Source organism: Heptranchias perlo, chromosome 34 (assembly GCF_035084215.1).
Source record: "Heptranchias perlo isolate sHepPer1 chromosome 34, sHepPer1.hap1, whole genome shotgun sequence".
In the NCBI taxonomy this organism is placed as follows: domain Eukaryota; kingdom Metazoa; phylum Chordata; class Chondrichthyes; order Hexanchiformes; family Hexanchidae; genus Heptranchias; species Heptranchias perlo.
In genome coordinates, this window is record NC_090358.1 from 14,552,096 (window position 1) to 14,567,870 (window position 15,775).

General features: G+C 40.8%; 1 protein-coding gene across 1 annotated transcript in view; it reads left to right on the plus strand.

Moving 5' to 3' along the window:
• The window catches only part of LOC137301584 (protein FAM227B-like), a 177,999-nt gene that overhangs the window by 12,011 nt on the left and 150,213 nt on the right, over positions 1-15,775 (plus strand). The window contains exons 5-8 of the mRNA XM_067971137.1: positions 3,113-3,166; positions 7,598-7,702; positions 9,074-9,172; positions 15,101-15,202. Of these exons, the coding sequence (XP_067827238.1) occupies positions 3,113-3,166; positions 7,598-7,702; positions 9,074-9,172; positions 15,101-15,202 (360 nt within the window). The remainder of the gene's footprint in view (positions 1-3,112; positions 3,167-7,597; positions 7,703-9,073; positions 9,173-15,100; positions 15,203-15,775) is intronic.

Consider the following 15,775-nt stretch of genomic DNA (forward strand, 5'->3'; position numbering starts at 1 on the left):
TGAGGGTGACTTCCTCTTCAAGGTGATGATTGATAAATTGGTATAGGCCAGAGCCCTTCCCTCTCTACTACCTTGGTGTTAGCCTTGGCTCAGTGATAGCACTCTTGCCTTTGAGTCTGAAGGCCATGCATTCAAGCCCCACTCCAGAGACGTGAGCACATAATGAGGCAGTACTGCACTGAAGGAGGTGTCTCTTTCAGATGAAACCGAGTCCCTATCTGTCCTCTTGTGGACATAAAAGAGTCCATGACGTTATTCAAAGAAGAGCAGGGTAGTTCTTCTTATGTCCTGGCCAATATTTATCCCTCAATCAACATCAAAAAACAGATTATCTGGTTATTTATCTCATTGCACTTTGTGAAACCTTGCTGTTGGCAAATTGGCTGCTGCATTTCCATTACAACAATGATTCCACTTCAAAAAGTACTTAATTGGCTGTAAAGCACTTTGGGATACCCTGAAGTCATGGAAGGCGCTATATAAATGCAAGTTCTTTCTTTTTCAAAGGGGTTCTGAATTATCAGAACTATTGATCAGGCCAGTGCACCTAGTCTAAATCAATAGAGTTCCTTTTCATTCAAGAAGGTTAGGAACATCGTTGAAGGTGCTAAATATGAATTGATAAGATTAGCCATTTATTCACAAGTGGATGATTGTTAATGATTTTACTCAGTTTTTGGTTAGGCAGAAGAATTTGCATGCAATGCTTAAGAAGCTGTTCTAGCTCTAGACTTAACACGATGACACCCTAAAAAAATATTATTCAACACACTTAATTATTTATTTAAATAAAAACAAGTTAATAGCTGGCTAGAAGTGAGTAACAAGACGTTAATTTTGTTAAGCAGTCTAGATTCAGCATTAATCCTGAGATTTTATGACTGAAACCACAAGATTGAAACTCAATATTTGTCTTTTTTTTTGTCAGCTTTTCCCTTCCTCTCCTGAAGACATTGACTGCTTGTCGGGGTATACACCTCTGGCACCTCGCCCAACTTGCTGTTATTCGAGTGTGAGACTTGACTTTGAGTCTTGACAGGCAAATTGACTGTGGGAGGCATCACGCCAAAACTAATCTAGCCCTCACCTGACATTCACACATGCCGATTTCCAGCATAGGTTGCTGGATAGAGACAATCAGGAGCAGGAACAATGGTTGATTTTCTCCATTCTACCCCAGAGACACTGAGGCCTTTTGTAGCGTCCCTAAAGACATTCCTGCTAAGATCAACTAACTAAGCACAGAATGGAGACTAAACCTGGGACTTCCTTGTTCCTTGTGGCTCTGTTACTTCTGAATAAACTCAATCATCGGAGGAGCTTATATTTTTATATAATGTATAGACCGGGAATTTCCTCAGGGCTTCAACCACTCCGCTGCCTTAAGTTATGCATGTAAATGGGATTTCTGCCAATGTTACCTGATGGAGCGGGAGGAGCTCCGAGGAGATTCCCGGCTATGGTCTCTAGGGGCAAAATTTTCCTTACTTTCTTTCTTTGCTAATTTTTGCAAAGTAATAGATGTCAGTGAGAAGGGATGTAATGTCAATAGAAAGCAGCAGTGTACTACTTATTGGTGTTTATCTGATCTGAGGATTCATATCTCTCCAAAAATTCTTTAACAAGCATTGGCAAAAATGAATAAAAATTCAGCTTTTTGCTTGTTAAGACCTTATCAAAGTTATTAATTAGTAACTCGAGCAGCATTTGCAGCTGTACAGTCAAATTAAAAAGTGAATATTTTATTCCAGGTCAGACTTGGCAGTAATGAATTTAGCGAGGGGAAAGATTTTGAAGTATCACCGCATTAATCATAGAATCATAGAAGATTACAGCGCGGAAGGAAGCCACTCGGCCCATCGAGTCCGCGCCAGCTCTATGCATGCGCAATCCAGCTAGTCCCACTGCCCCGCCCTATCCCTGTGGCCCTGCACATTAATGACAGAAGTGAGTGGTAAGGGACAAGGGAGTAACTCAAATGGTTTAAACAAATACCCTAATCTGGCACGCATTTCAAAAGGCAGTAGTTGCCGATATTAGATCACTTTCTGTATAATAGATTGAGGCTGAGTTGCAAGTCGTATTGCTTCAGTGTTAGATATATTATTGCTAAATTTATGCTGGAAACAATTATATAATTTTGTACAATGCATTGTTGCTTAAAACAACACTCCAAACCCTAATAAATTTGCATTTTAAGATTGAAAACAGGTCATGAAATGCACTAAATTGTGATTTTGTTGAGTACGGGCAGGATTCATATGTATGTTAGTTTTGTGATAGTTGGATGCAACCATATAATCTTTCATAATATGTATCCACATGATGTCTGGTCAAAAGCAAATTCTATAATTTGCATTCTCAGGATATGCATTTTTCAAAGCCACTCATACCCACAATTTCATTTGTGGACCATAAGTTAAATGGAGAATAATCATGGCCCAGGTTTTTTTTTTGCTTTTCAAAAATTTGGTTTTGATTTGCTGAAAGTTAATCCATTGGGTGCATTGAACACAGTAATGGTTTATGGTATATGATACAATCTATGTCGGAGCGAAACTATCGTGCCGTATACCTTCATCTCCAAATCTCTTTGGATTAAGAGGTGGTAAGCTGTACAAAGTATATTATTTGTGTGTTAATCAGCAACCAGTTTTTATATTTTTCACTCCTTTGTGATTAAAAATTAATATTAACACAAGTTGTCCCAGGTAGAGCACACATTTTAATTATCTTAAGTTACAAAAGCACAGAACTGAGCATGTTCTTTGAATAAAGTATTGATATTTGTATTCTTAATAAAGAATTTCTATATGCTTTGTTCTTTATTGATTATACTTTTTCTAATCAAGGGGTAGAACGCAAATTACAATTCACAACATGCAGTTACTTTCTGTGACTTTAAACCGTATATGGCACAAGCCTGTATAAGGAGACATAGTCTGCACAAATCCAATGTCTTGTTCAATGGGTTGTATCTTACTTTTTGTAAAAACTTTAATCTGAACAAGTTTAACATTAAAGATTTTTTGGCTCAAGTATTTTTATATATTATTTGGTTGTTTGCATAATTATGGAAATATGATTGCTAAAATTGTTTTCTTTTTAACAGCTATCAGAACATGTGTTTGCACAAAACAGGCCTGTCAAGGTTACGACTGTCGAGGTAGGGTTTTCATTGTGATACTGAACTTTACACTACAGCTAAATATTTCTTAACTGAATAAACTTTAAAGAGTAGCTACAAAGAAACTAGGTTTGTGGCAAAACTTTTGTGAATATTACAAACTACACATATGGTGGGGTACAGATATCATTTTGATTAGGAAATTATGTTTTGAAATTCATAAAAGTATGTGTAGAACGAGGAAAGATCATTCTCCCTATTAAGCCCATTTCATTTAACAAAACACATAGGGGCTGAAACTTTATGCTGGTTTTGACGAGATAGGTGTGCAATGCCAGCACAACAATTTTTAAGGATTGGATTTTTGGACAGGACCCATTTCCACTAATGTTATGCTCATTTTTTTTCCCACAGAAATGTCTGGTCTTGGTGGGAGGGTCCATGTCTTACATCCACCCCTTCAATGGCGTGCATATGCAAATGATATGCGTGATATATATGGTCAGAATTCCCAGCATTTACATCCTCATTAGACATTATTTCCATCAGTGTAACTTAGACACAGATAAATGATGCATAGACTTCTCAAGAGCTAACCCATTCAGCAAAATGATCCATTTAAAGGTGCTTACTATCTGGAAAACCTTTACCCATTTCTCAGATCTGCCTGCATATTTATTTTTTTGCTTTGGAGAGCTGCTGAGTTGCACTTTAAACTGCCAGAGTGACGGGCTCTCTGGCCACCAGCATATTTTCGGCCACACCAGAGCAAGGGTTACCATAGAGCAGCGTTGGTTTCTCCATGGGGATTCCCTCTGCTACTTTGATAGAGAAGAAGGAGGTGAACAGAAGGAAGCAAAAGAGACTGAGCTACCAACAAAGAAGGATTAGGCCAATCCCTTATTACCCCCCCCCCCCCCACAGCGATTATATAGACCCTGCAGATCTTGTGGACAGCTGAGAATGGAGTTCTGCCTTCAGTGATTTTGCTTTGCAAAGAAAGCCATGGATGAGCTCTGATACCTTCTACACAATGACCTGCAATCCCAATCATGTAACAGAACAAATTTGTTTGTGGCTGTCAACGTCAGCACAGCGCTTATCTTTTAAGCTACAGACACCTTTCAAACTGTGAGCATGGACATATGCAACATCCAGGGAGCCATCCAAGCCTGCATATTCCAGGTCACCAATACCATCTTCAGGGAATTCATCCATTTTGGGATGACTCATAGGCTACAGCAATAAAGGATTATTCAGTTCTATCCGGTTGCTGGATTCTCCAGAGATCAAGATGCTATAGATGGCACCCACATTGCCCCTCCCACTACTGTGGAGGAATGGAATTTCCTGAATCCATTCTCTCAGCATTCAAATGTGAGTCACAAGGTGTAATATCCTCATCCCTATCATCTAGACACCCCTGCGTGAACGTCTCTGAGCTGGTATTTGAGACAGATAGGATGGACGACAAAGGTGGAGTAATAGAAGGAGGAGGGGCAGGGGTGCCAGAGGTACAATGGGTCATAAGATGATAATAATTAACGTCATTGTCGTCATGATAATCTTCTAGCAACACACAAGGGCTTCCTTTCAACTTTTCCTCATCATCATCTTTTTCCTCTGCCGCCTCTTCTGCACCCCCCCCCTACTTTGCTGTGGGAGATCAGTTGAAGAGGAAATGAGATAAGTATGGGTATGCAGCCTAGACTTTTATGTCAGCTTGGTCCTTTAAAATGCTGTAGCAGGAACAGATACCGTATAGCTCCACTCACTTGCAGGTGGCACTGATCCACCAACGTCATCATCACTGACTTGTCAAAGCCACGACTCCTCTGGAGCTCGATAGTCTGTCCCTTGAGATCTCTCAGTTCCCTTATGTCTAAGAAGTGGCCTGCCTTTCCCGGGCATCGTGTGGATGAATATTAACAGCATTAGGTGAAGGTAAGCATTTGAAGAGTATCTACCAGGTGGCGGCAGACAACTGATGAAACCAGAAAGACAAATGCTAGAATGACCTTGTAACATGAGAAGTTGGATTGTAAGGGGCAACATGTAAGAAGGCCTGTGAAGGGAGTTCCAAACATTTGTTTCAGATGGAAAAGTTAGAGAGGCATAAAGACTTGTCATTCCATATAAGAAGTTAGGGTGATCACTGGAGGGTTTTTAATTTTTTCTTGGGATGTGGGTGGCACTGGTAAAGCCACATTTATTGCCCATCCCTAATTGGCCTGAGTAGGTGGTGATGAGCCTTCTCCATGAATCGCTGTAGTCCTTGTGTTGATTGCATTCCCATGACAATGTTAGGGAGGAAATTCCTGGATTTTGACCCAGCAATGAAGAAAGAGCGGCAATATTTGTCCAAGTCAGGACGGTGTGTGACTTAGAGGTGTTGATGTTCACACGGTCTTGCTGTTCTTGTCGTCCTCAGTGGTAAAGGTCACAGGGCTGGGAAGTGCATTTGACGTAAGCCTGATGAGTTGCTGCAGTGCATCCTGTAGATAGTACACACTGCAGCCACTGTGCATTGGTGATGAAGGAGGTGACACAGTGGTCCAGTGTTGAGTCCAGTGATGGGGATGCTGATCAAGCTGACTCTTCTGTCCAGGATGGGTCCCGTGGGCCAAAGTGAAAAGATGAAGTTGTCCTACCTTAATTTCCCAGGTCAGGTCATTAACCATTTGCGGCACTCTTCCTGGGGGTGGCATTCAGTGCCTCTCCTGCCTCTTTCCACATAGCTCTGGTGAATGCTTTTATCTTGCAAGCCAAGTAGGTGATCTCTCCTGCAGTGGATCTCACCCAGAAGGATATGAAGGACGATACCTGCCAAGTTTTGGGCTTGCCTCCTTCTGCCCAGCTTGCCTGTGGCCTTCTTTGTGAACCACCAGTGTGTGAAGTCAAAGCCATGATAAAGTCTTGAGAAATCACAAAGGAATCCTTTGGTGATAAATCACTATAGATGAACGTTCTGACTAAAGCCAGAGGAGAAAACACACGTCACTTACTACCTATCGTGCCTCTAAGAATCTACTGCCACCTTAAGTTGCTGCAGCCTTTTAAATCCTGCAACAAAAAAGTTCCTCCCCTCCAGCAATTTACTTCCATACATAGGAGTTGTGCTTCTTGCCCACCATTTAATATTTAAATGAGCTAACCACACAAATTCTCTCAGGGTCAGCAGTGCATTTCAGCAAGGGGCAAAAGTCCTGCCCTGCTAGTGTTACTGCAGAACAAATGGCATTGCGGATTTTGAGGCCATATCATTTAAACTGTTGTAGACTTTTTCCATACTACTGAGGATAAAGCTTCTAACAAGATAAAACAGAAATTTCTGCCTGGTCCTTTAATGAGCTAATCTCCAGGTTATTAATCAACATTGAAATTTATATTGCTGAACTCTAAGTAATTCCATTTGACAGACGACATTCTCTTTTTTCATCAGGATTGGGCTGATAGTGTTCCACAGCATATTTGATTTTCTTATGTAATATATAACCTTATAACCTTCAACTTTTCTCTTCACTAGATACCTGTCAATCTTCCCTTTCATATGAATCAATTGACAAAGCATTAACTGCTTTGGTATTCTGTTCCACTTAACTATTTTTGTCTGATTACACTTCTGCGAAACGTCTTGGGATGTTTTTCTAGGTTAAAGGTGCTATATGAATGCAAGTTGTTGTTCTTGTTAACTAATATATGATACGCAAGGATATTTCCCAATTTTGTATCCAGTTCCTCTTTTTTTGTAATGCTAAACACCCTGGGCCTTGAAATTAAGCTGTGCGCTATTATCATACAAATGATTGATGGAGCCCCATAATATATGTTGAGTATTTCTCCACCATTGATGGTAGACTAACTAGTCTATCATTTTCTGATTCTTATTTCAATATGTCTTGAATATTTTGATCTATATTTTATTTTTCAGCCAAAGCTTCTACAAATATTAGTCAGAGCATCATATAATTCATTACTCATTTCCTTGAAGATTGCATGGCTACATCATACGGCCCCTATATACATTAATGCTTTGAGTTTTATATTTCATACATCATGTTGTGCATTTCATGCTTTACTGACCTCAACATATGTTGTAGGCTCCTAAGCCAATTTGACAGTGAGTAGAATTTGTTAATATCCATTGGAACTTGAATTTGGGCACTGCTGAGCCTTGTCCTGTGTTTGAGCAATTAGATCAGTATCTTGGAGTGGGAAGGATGCCAGTTCCACGATGAGAGGAATGGCAGATGGCTGGGGAATGATCTGCTGCGTATGTCATAAAAGTGTTTCTTTTCTGTTCAGGAAGCCCAAATTACTGACTGCAATAATTAAAATATTTTCTTTTAGTTAGGAAATATATAAAATATAAAATATATAAAGTAGTTTACATCAAAAGTACTCCCCTCCACTATAAAAAAGAGTCACATTCCCCTTTCAGATTTAATTTCACTATTGTTTTTTATTTAGTCTCAGAGTTTCCCAGGCTTCAAACCAATGGAGTTTACAGAACTTCCTGCACTTATTGAGGCTATTCAGCTGCTAAACTGGATTAGGAAGGCTCAGAATTTTACAGTAAGTAATTATTACTGAAATTTGATTAAACTTTTGTTGAATAACTGTTCCAGAATTCTATTTGCTTAGCATCCATCCTTGTATTTTAGAGCTTTTCTCATATTTTATATTTTTTTGTGAAATTTGAAACATGCTAGCATACCAACAATTATTAAGCCAACAATTAATGATTTTGTTGTTATGATAAAGATAAAGTTTTGGGAATTGGATTCCTTGAGGATGTGGCAAAGGAGAAAAACAATTTTTCTAACCATTACAATAGGTCAACAGGTGTTTTAAATAAAATATAGGAAATAACAATGTGACAATTTGATTACATCATCACATAATTTGTATCTATTTTAATAGCTACCTAAATTTTCTATCCTGATTTCAATGTATACATGGATGTTATATTTCATTCTGTTCTGTCCATCTCTTCCAACATTGTACATATGTGTTATAAAATGTGGTTTGCTATTTTAGTTTTAATTAGGTTTCTTAAAAATAGTATTATCCAAGTTTATTTTGTGGTACATAACAATATTGTAAATTAAACTAGTATACTTGTAGAGACGAGGACAGACTAAAGTCTAATAGATGTGTGGTTGGCCTTGGCCTTTGCCAATGCTACTCTATAGCCAATCACTAGAAAAATGTACAAGAATGCCACCAGTTGAAGCAAAAACGAAAAAAACTGGAAATGCTCAGCAGGTAAGATAGTGTCTGTGGAGAGAACAAACAAGTTAATTTTTCAATCTTGCTCCCTTTGTCACAACTGGAAGATATTACAGATGGACAGCATTTTAAAAATTACAGAACACGGGGAAAGGGAAGGGAAAAAACATAAGCATACATAGAGGAAAAGAATTGAATGAATGATCTATAATGTGTTTAAGTGGAAAAGAGGAGATGGTTAAATGGCAGAAGTGAAATAAGCATGAGACAGTAGGAGGCGCAATGAGAAAAATAAAAGACAAGTATGAGACACAGAAAGTGTGTGAATAGCTAAAGGGATGGGGTTAGGCAGGTGAAAGGGAAAGCATGAAAAACTGGCAAGGCAGGGCTGGCCCTAGAGGCCCAGGTACTGCCTCCTTTGCTGAGTGTGCCAAGCGTTTTCTGTTTTTGTTTCAGATTTCCAGCACTTGCAGTATTTTGCTTTTTGTTCAATGCCACAGGTTGATTTGCTCTCAGATTTCCCCTGCCCTCTCAGTGGGGAAGGGCCTAGCTGCCACATGGAGCCTAACCTCTGGCAGGATTCCTTAGTCGAAACTTGCCATGTGAGGTGGTGGTTGGTACAAAAATGTCTCCTATCGTCCAGGTACTTATCCTTTTTGGTAGTGAACTTATAATAGAGTAATTAATACTAAATCAACATCAACTTCTTAACAGCTTGGATTTCAAAATACCTGGAAGAAGCTGATTCTCTCGGATGCATCTGCTGCCATTCTTCACGATGCTTTTTGGTGGGTCTTCCTTTTCAAATTTAAGGTACAGTTATGTCAGCCATATTTTTTGAAATATTTGTCTGGGTGTTTTATTTGTAATGTTCTGTAAAACATTGGGGGTAAATTTTCATCTTTAGAGCTCTCACTAAAGACCTTTGCCAGGATGGAATTTGTGCGTAATGCATCCATAATGGATGGAACATCATGGGTCATGATCTCCAAATTCTCAACATGTACATCTGATGTTGAAAACTGGAAGTATTGAAGATGTAACTGTGCCCCAATTTCTCCATTCACAATCTCAGTAATGTCTTAAACATAAGAACATAAGAAATAGGAGCAGGAGTAGGCCAATCGGCCCTTTGAGCCTGCTCCGCCATTTAATAAGATCATGGCTGATCTGATCCCAACCACAAATCTAAATTCATGTCCAATTTCCTGCCCGCTCCCCGTAACCCCTAATTCCCTTTACTTCTAGGAAACTGTCTATTTCTGTTTTAAATTTATTTAATGATGTAGCTTCCACAGCTTCCTGGGGCAGCAAATTCCACAGACCTACCACCCTCTGAGTGAAGAAGTTTCCCCTCATCTCAGTTTTGAAGGAGCAGCCCCTTATTCTAAGATTATGCCCCCTAGTTCTAGTTTCACCCATCCTTGGGAACATCCTTACCGCATCCACCCGATCAAGCCCCTTCACAATCTTATATGTTTCAATAAGATCGCCTCTCATTCTTCTGAACTCCAATGAGTAGAGTCCCAATCTACTCAACCTCTCCTCATATGTCCGCCCCCTCATCCCCGGGATTAACTGAGTGAACCTTCTTTGTACTGCCTCGAGAGCAAGTATGTCTTTTCTTAAGTATGGAGGCCAGAACTGTATGCAGTATTCCAGGTGCGGTCTCACCAAAACCTTATATAACTGCAGCAATACCTCCCTGTTTTTATATTCTATCCCTCTAGCCATAAACGCCAACGTTCCGTTGGCCTTCTTGATCACCTGCTGCACCTGCATACTAACTTTTTGATTTTCTTGCACTAGGACCCCCAGATCCCTATGTACTGCAGTACTTTCAAGTCTCTTGCTATCAAGATAATAACTTGCTCTCTGGTTTTTCCTGCCAAAGTGCATAACCTCACATTTTCCAATATTGTATTGCATCTGCCAAATCTCCGCCCACTCACCCAGCCTGTCTATATCCCCCTGCAGGTTTTTTATGTCCTCCTCAGTCTCTACTTTCCCTCCCATCTTTGTATCATCTGCAAACTTTGATATGTTACACTCGGTCCCCTCCTCCAAATCGTTAATATTGATTGTAAAGAGTTGGGGACCCAGCACCGACCCCTGCGGAACACCACTGGCTACTGGTTGCCAGTCTGAGAATGAACCATTTATCCCAACTCTCTGCTTCCTGTTAGATAACCAATCCTCCACCCATGCCAGAATATTACCCCCAATCCAGTGATTCTTTATCTTGAGCAATAATCTTTTATGTGGCACCTTGTCGAATGCCTTCTGGAAGTCTAAATACACTACGTCCACTAGTTCCCCTTTATCCACCCTGTACGTTATGTCCTCAAAGAACTCAAGCAAGTTTGTCAGACATGACTTCCCCTTCGTAAAGCCATGCTGACTTTGTCCTATTAAATTATGTTTATCCAAATGTTCTGCTACTGTCTCCTTAATAATAGACTCCAAAATTTTACCCACCACAGATGTCTTCATGAAACACCAGTAGGTTAGTTAATATAACCTCAACTTCCACAATCTATACTGACTGGTTCACACGTCAGGGTCTATATTTTTTGTTGCTCAATAATTGCAACAAAAAAGAAGTGGGTAAAAGTAGTGTAATGTAGGTAGAAAACGCTAATGGACTATTCAGCCTTGTTTAGCACTGCTGTGATTCCTACCCCTCCAAAATGGATCAGTGAAAAGTGCAAGGACAAAGTTGATTTACTTGTCAAGACCTTGTTAACACTAACTCATGCATTATTCCACAGTTGCATAATTGAATATAAAACTGACTATTTTGCTCCAGATCAAATGTTAGAGAACAAATGGGAACATTATAAAGTATCACCACAGTAGTGAAGAAATGAATAGCACACAGGAGTTTTTTTTTGCCAGAGAGCATGGAAAGAACAGTTATTGGTGGGTATTCACAAAAGAGCAGTAGAGGGCATAGGAATCGCAAGACTCACAGTAGATACACACCCAGGCAGAGTGTGGGCAACAGAGTCGGTTATCTGGGAATGGCAGAGGAGCACTGCATGATGAAGCTCAGCTCAATGGAGAAGGGATGTCACCTGATTCATGAAGATATTGAGGGGAAGTCAGTTATCTATATTGCACTTGTGGTAATGAAGGCCGTCACTGCCTTCAATATTGAAGGTCTTCCAGCCATCCACTGAGGACAACTCAAGAGTCAGCCACTTTCTTTGTTAGCCTTGCGAATAACCAGTGCTTTATTTTCTACACAAAAAGAATTACAAAGCAGATGATTAGTTAAAATTAAATTAATTTTCTTCAATTGCACAGTAATAATGATGATCATATTAAGATAATTGGCAAAAAAGTCAGAGGATGAGATGAGAAATGTTTTCACTCAGCAAGTTGTTATGATCTGCAATGCACTGCCTGAAAGTGTGGTGGAAGCAGATTAAATAGTAACTTTCAAAAAGGAATTGGATATACACTTTAAAAAGGAAAAATTTGCAGAGCTACAGGGAAAGAGCAGGGGAGTAGGAGTAATTGGATAGCTCTTTCAAAGAGCCGCCACAGGCACAATAGGCCAAATGGCCTCCTTCTGTGCTTAATGATTCTGTGTATATTGTGTTTTCCTGGTGTATTCACCTTTTGTGTTGCATGTGTCTTACTACTAAGGACTCCCCTAGTTGAAGTAGTAGTAATGGTGGGTGGCCATATAGCCAATTAGTAAGCTACAGAAATACCCAGTATCCGTATCTAATCCACCTGCATTAGTTTTCGGGGTTGCCTTTGCTAGAGTTGCTGTCAGTTCATTGCTTTCAGAGGGGATGTCTACTATTACCTGTGCAAGGTTACATGATACCACAGAGCTGCCACTTACATGAATGTTAACCGGCTGTCCTGTTGTACTACAAGAATGCTGTGATTGCAGAGCATCGCCTCATGATGCCCACCAGTTTGTCTGAGCATGTAACAGGGCACAATTCTGAGATCTTAGAATCCTCCCTCATGATTGCCTTATGTGGAAGATGGCACTGTATTCTTGGGTGTTGGACTCTTCCAATTTACAAGAATGTCTTGCACTATTGTCTGCAAGGAGACAATTCACTGCTCGCTGCAGATCTTGTGCTATACTAGCCTCCGTGTGAAATCAAGCCCATTAAGGTCTGTACCTCCATACAGAGGTACTTTGCTTGCTGGATAGCTGTCAGGAGCAGAAACCATGGCCACTTTCTCCTCCCTCCCAACCCATTGAGGCCAATTCACCATCATGAGCTAATATAGATTGGAGATCAAATTTACAACCTCCTGATCTGTTGACTCAGCCAGATAAATTCATTAAGCCATCATTAACAACAACAACAGCTTGCATTATGGTATATAGCACCTTTGACATTGAAAGGGTGCTTCTCAGAGGCATAATCCGACAAAAATGGATACCAAGCCAAAGAAAGAAATATTAGGAAGGGTGACCAAAACCTTACTCAAAGAGGTAGATTTTAAGGTGGACCTTAAAGGAGGATAGGGAGGTGGAGAGGTTTAGGGAGGGAATTCCAGAACATAGGGCCTAGATGGCTGACGTGACAGCTGCCAATGGAGGGGTGAAGGGTGTGAGGGGGGGGTGCACAAGAGGCCAGAGACTAAGGGACATAGGGGGGAAAAAAAATTGGATAAGGACCGTTTTTGGGCGCGGGTAGCATGATGCGCTATTACCCCGCGCCCAATGACCCCTGCACAGACAGGATGCGAGTTTCTGCTGGCCTGAGTACTAACCTGCAATTAGCGTTCCATTCCGGGCCGTGCACGTAGACTCAATGCTATTCGCACTTTCCACCAGCAGAGGGAGCCCAATCTCTTAAAGGGAGGATGTTTCTTAGAAATCTCTTAAAGGTAGCTGGTACCTGTTATTTGCTGAAAATAACAATCTACTGCCTGCACGAAGTCTGAACGGAGATCAGACATCGCTCACGTAAAACACAGATGCAGGTCCCATCCCTATGTTTACACACTGATGAGTTATGTTAAAACATTGAAGAAAGGTTGCACACTACTAAATCCCACATCCTCCAATCTGCAAGCCAGACCTCACCAATCTGCCGATCTGTGTTGGTACCAGGCCTGCGAGAGTGCGTGCACCAAGGTTCTCTGCTGATGCACTAGAGACCTTGTGCAAGAGGTGGACAGAAGGAGGGACATCCTACATCTGCAGGAAGGGGAGGCGGGGGTGGGGGATGGGTGTAAGAGGCCCTCCAGACATTGGGAGGTGGGAGGCAGCGGGGGACGAAGTCAATGCCAGGCGCACAGCATCATGAACATGGATACAGTGCAGGAAGAAGTTCAATGCTTCGACATGAGTGGTCAAGGTGAGCGAGGTCAACGGTCAAGTGGCATCTCCTACTAAGTGCACCCCCCCCATCACCCACATACCCCCCCCATCACCCGCATACCAACAAACTCTTTCCATCAGTACTCAACTCTTCCAACCAGATGCTTCCTCTCACCCTTACACATTACCAATGTTGCAAGCCACCCACCCACAACTCACAGGCCACATACACTGGCAGCTATTCCACCATGACAGGCATATCACATCAGAAACACGTCCCGCTTTCTTGCAGGAGAAGATGGCGCATATCAGGAGGCAACAAGTGGCAGTGGCATTTAGCCCCTCAAGCCTGTTCCATCATTCAGTGAGATCCTGCTGGACCTGTGACCTAACTCCTTATACCCACCTTAGCCCCATATCCCTTAATACCCTTGGTACACAGAAATCTATCAATCTCAGATTTAGAATTCACAATTGAGCTAGCGTCAACTGCCGTTTGCAGAAGGACGTTCCAAACTTTTCCCACCTTTTGCATGTAGAAGCATTTCCTAACTTCACTCCTGCACGTCCTGGCTCGAAATGTTAGGCTATGTCCCCTGGTCCTAGTATTCAAGTATAGGAGAACTCCAAAAACAGTTACAAATGTCTCAGCAGTCAGAAACAATAATCCAGCCACTAACCTGTAAATCCTGCATGGTGCCTTTTAATAGCACTGATGGGGGTCCTCCAGGCACTCTAAGACACGTTCAGATGGTCGGGGTTAAGACTGTGCATTGAGTTGAGCATTAAGTCCCAAAATGGAGTCTATCGGCGTTGTACACTGATTGAAGCCATTTTCTCCTAATTTGCACGCTTCCAGCATTTGTTATCTGCACCTGCGCTAACTCCTATACCAAGATGGCGTCCGGCGCACGACACACTGGAAACATGCGTGCGCAGCCAAGACGCCATCTTGGATGTCGGCGAGGCCGTGTAGCCCTGAAACAACGGGCGCTACAAGGCCCAATTTAGTGCCCATAGAATTCTGGGGAGTCATAGGGATTTAAACATGAGGATGAGAATTTTAAATGCGAGGTGTTGGGGCACTAGGAACCAGGGTCAGCAGGGACAGGGTAATGGGTATGCCATCAAGGAGCTGCTTCTCAGAAATCTTATGTTCAGTGTTTCTCTTAGCTTGTTTAATTATTTTTTACCTTCATTTGCTTATCTTTATAATTCATCCAATCCTCTTGCTTATCCAATTTATTGTAAGTTTTGAAAGCCTTGCACTTACTTGCTATACTTCTTATTACATTACTATTTAATCATGGTCTCTGTTACCCTTTAATCTATTTTGACTAAGCCAGAATTCATTTCAGTTGTATTTGGTATATATAGCTGAAGTCATTAACACAATTGTGATTTTAACAATTTATTTTATTCTTAATCATTACAAGCCTTCCAAAGAAGATCAAGATAACCTGTTTAACAGAATTGCTGATAGTTTTGTGACACTCTTCATGATTGCCCCCTATGAGGTTCGAGATAAGTTCTTGGAGGTAATGTCAACAGAATTATGTATTTTTACACAAGTATAATATTGTATTTTCTACTCACTACAGACTTTTTGACACCTATGATGATTCATTTAAAAAAAACATTGCTCTTCTTCATTGGCAACTCCTACTTACCATTAAGACATATGTAGACTCTGCACTATTTCTATTAGTTTGTGGGGAATGCTTCCGTTAGAAGAATGTGTGTCAGCTTGGGTCAGTTGGTAGCACTCCAGGATTTAAGCATGTAATCCAGGCTGACACTTCACTGCAGTACTGATGAAATGCCACATTGCCGAAGGTTTCATCTTTTGGATGAGATGCTTGTTCAATTGGAAACTAAAGATCGAAAGGCATTATTCGAGGAACAACAAGGAATTCTCCCAAGACCATAAGTCAAATTAAATCTGTTTTGCTTGAAATTCACAGCTACACTAACAACATAAAATTTCAACTCCTAACTGTGGAGGAATTGCCATAAAAATAGAATGTTAATATTTCGCATTTCAAAGGTTTTAAAATAGTTCTGTTTCCATATTTAAATAATCATGTACAAATTATGCATTTTATTTCATT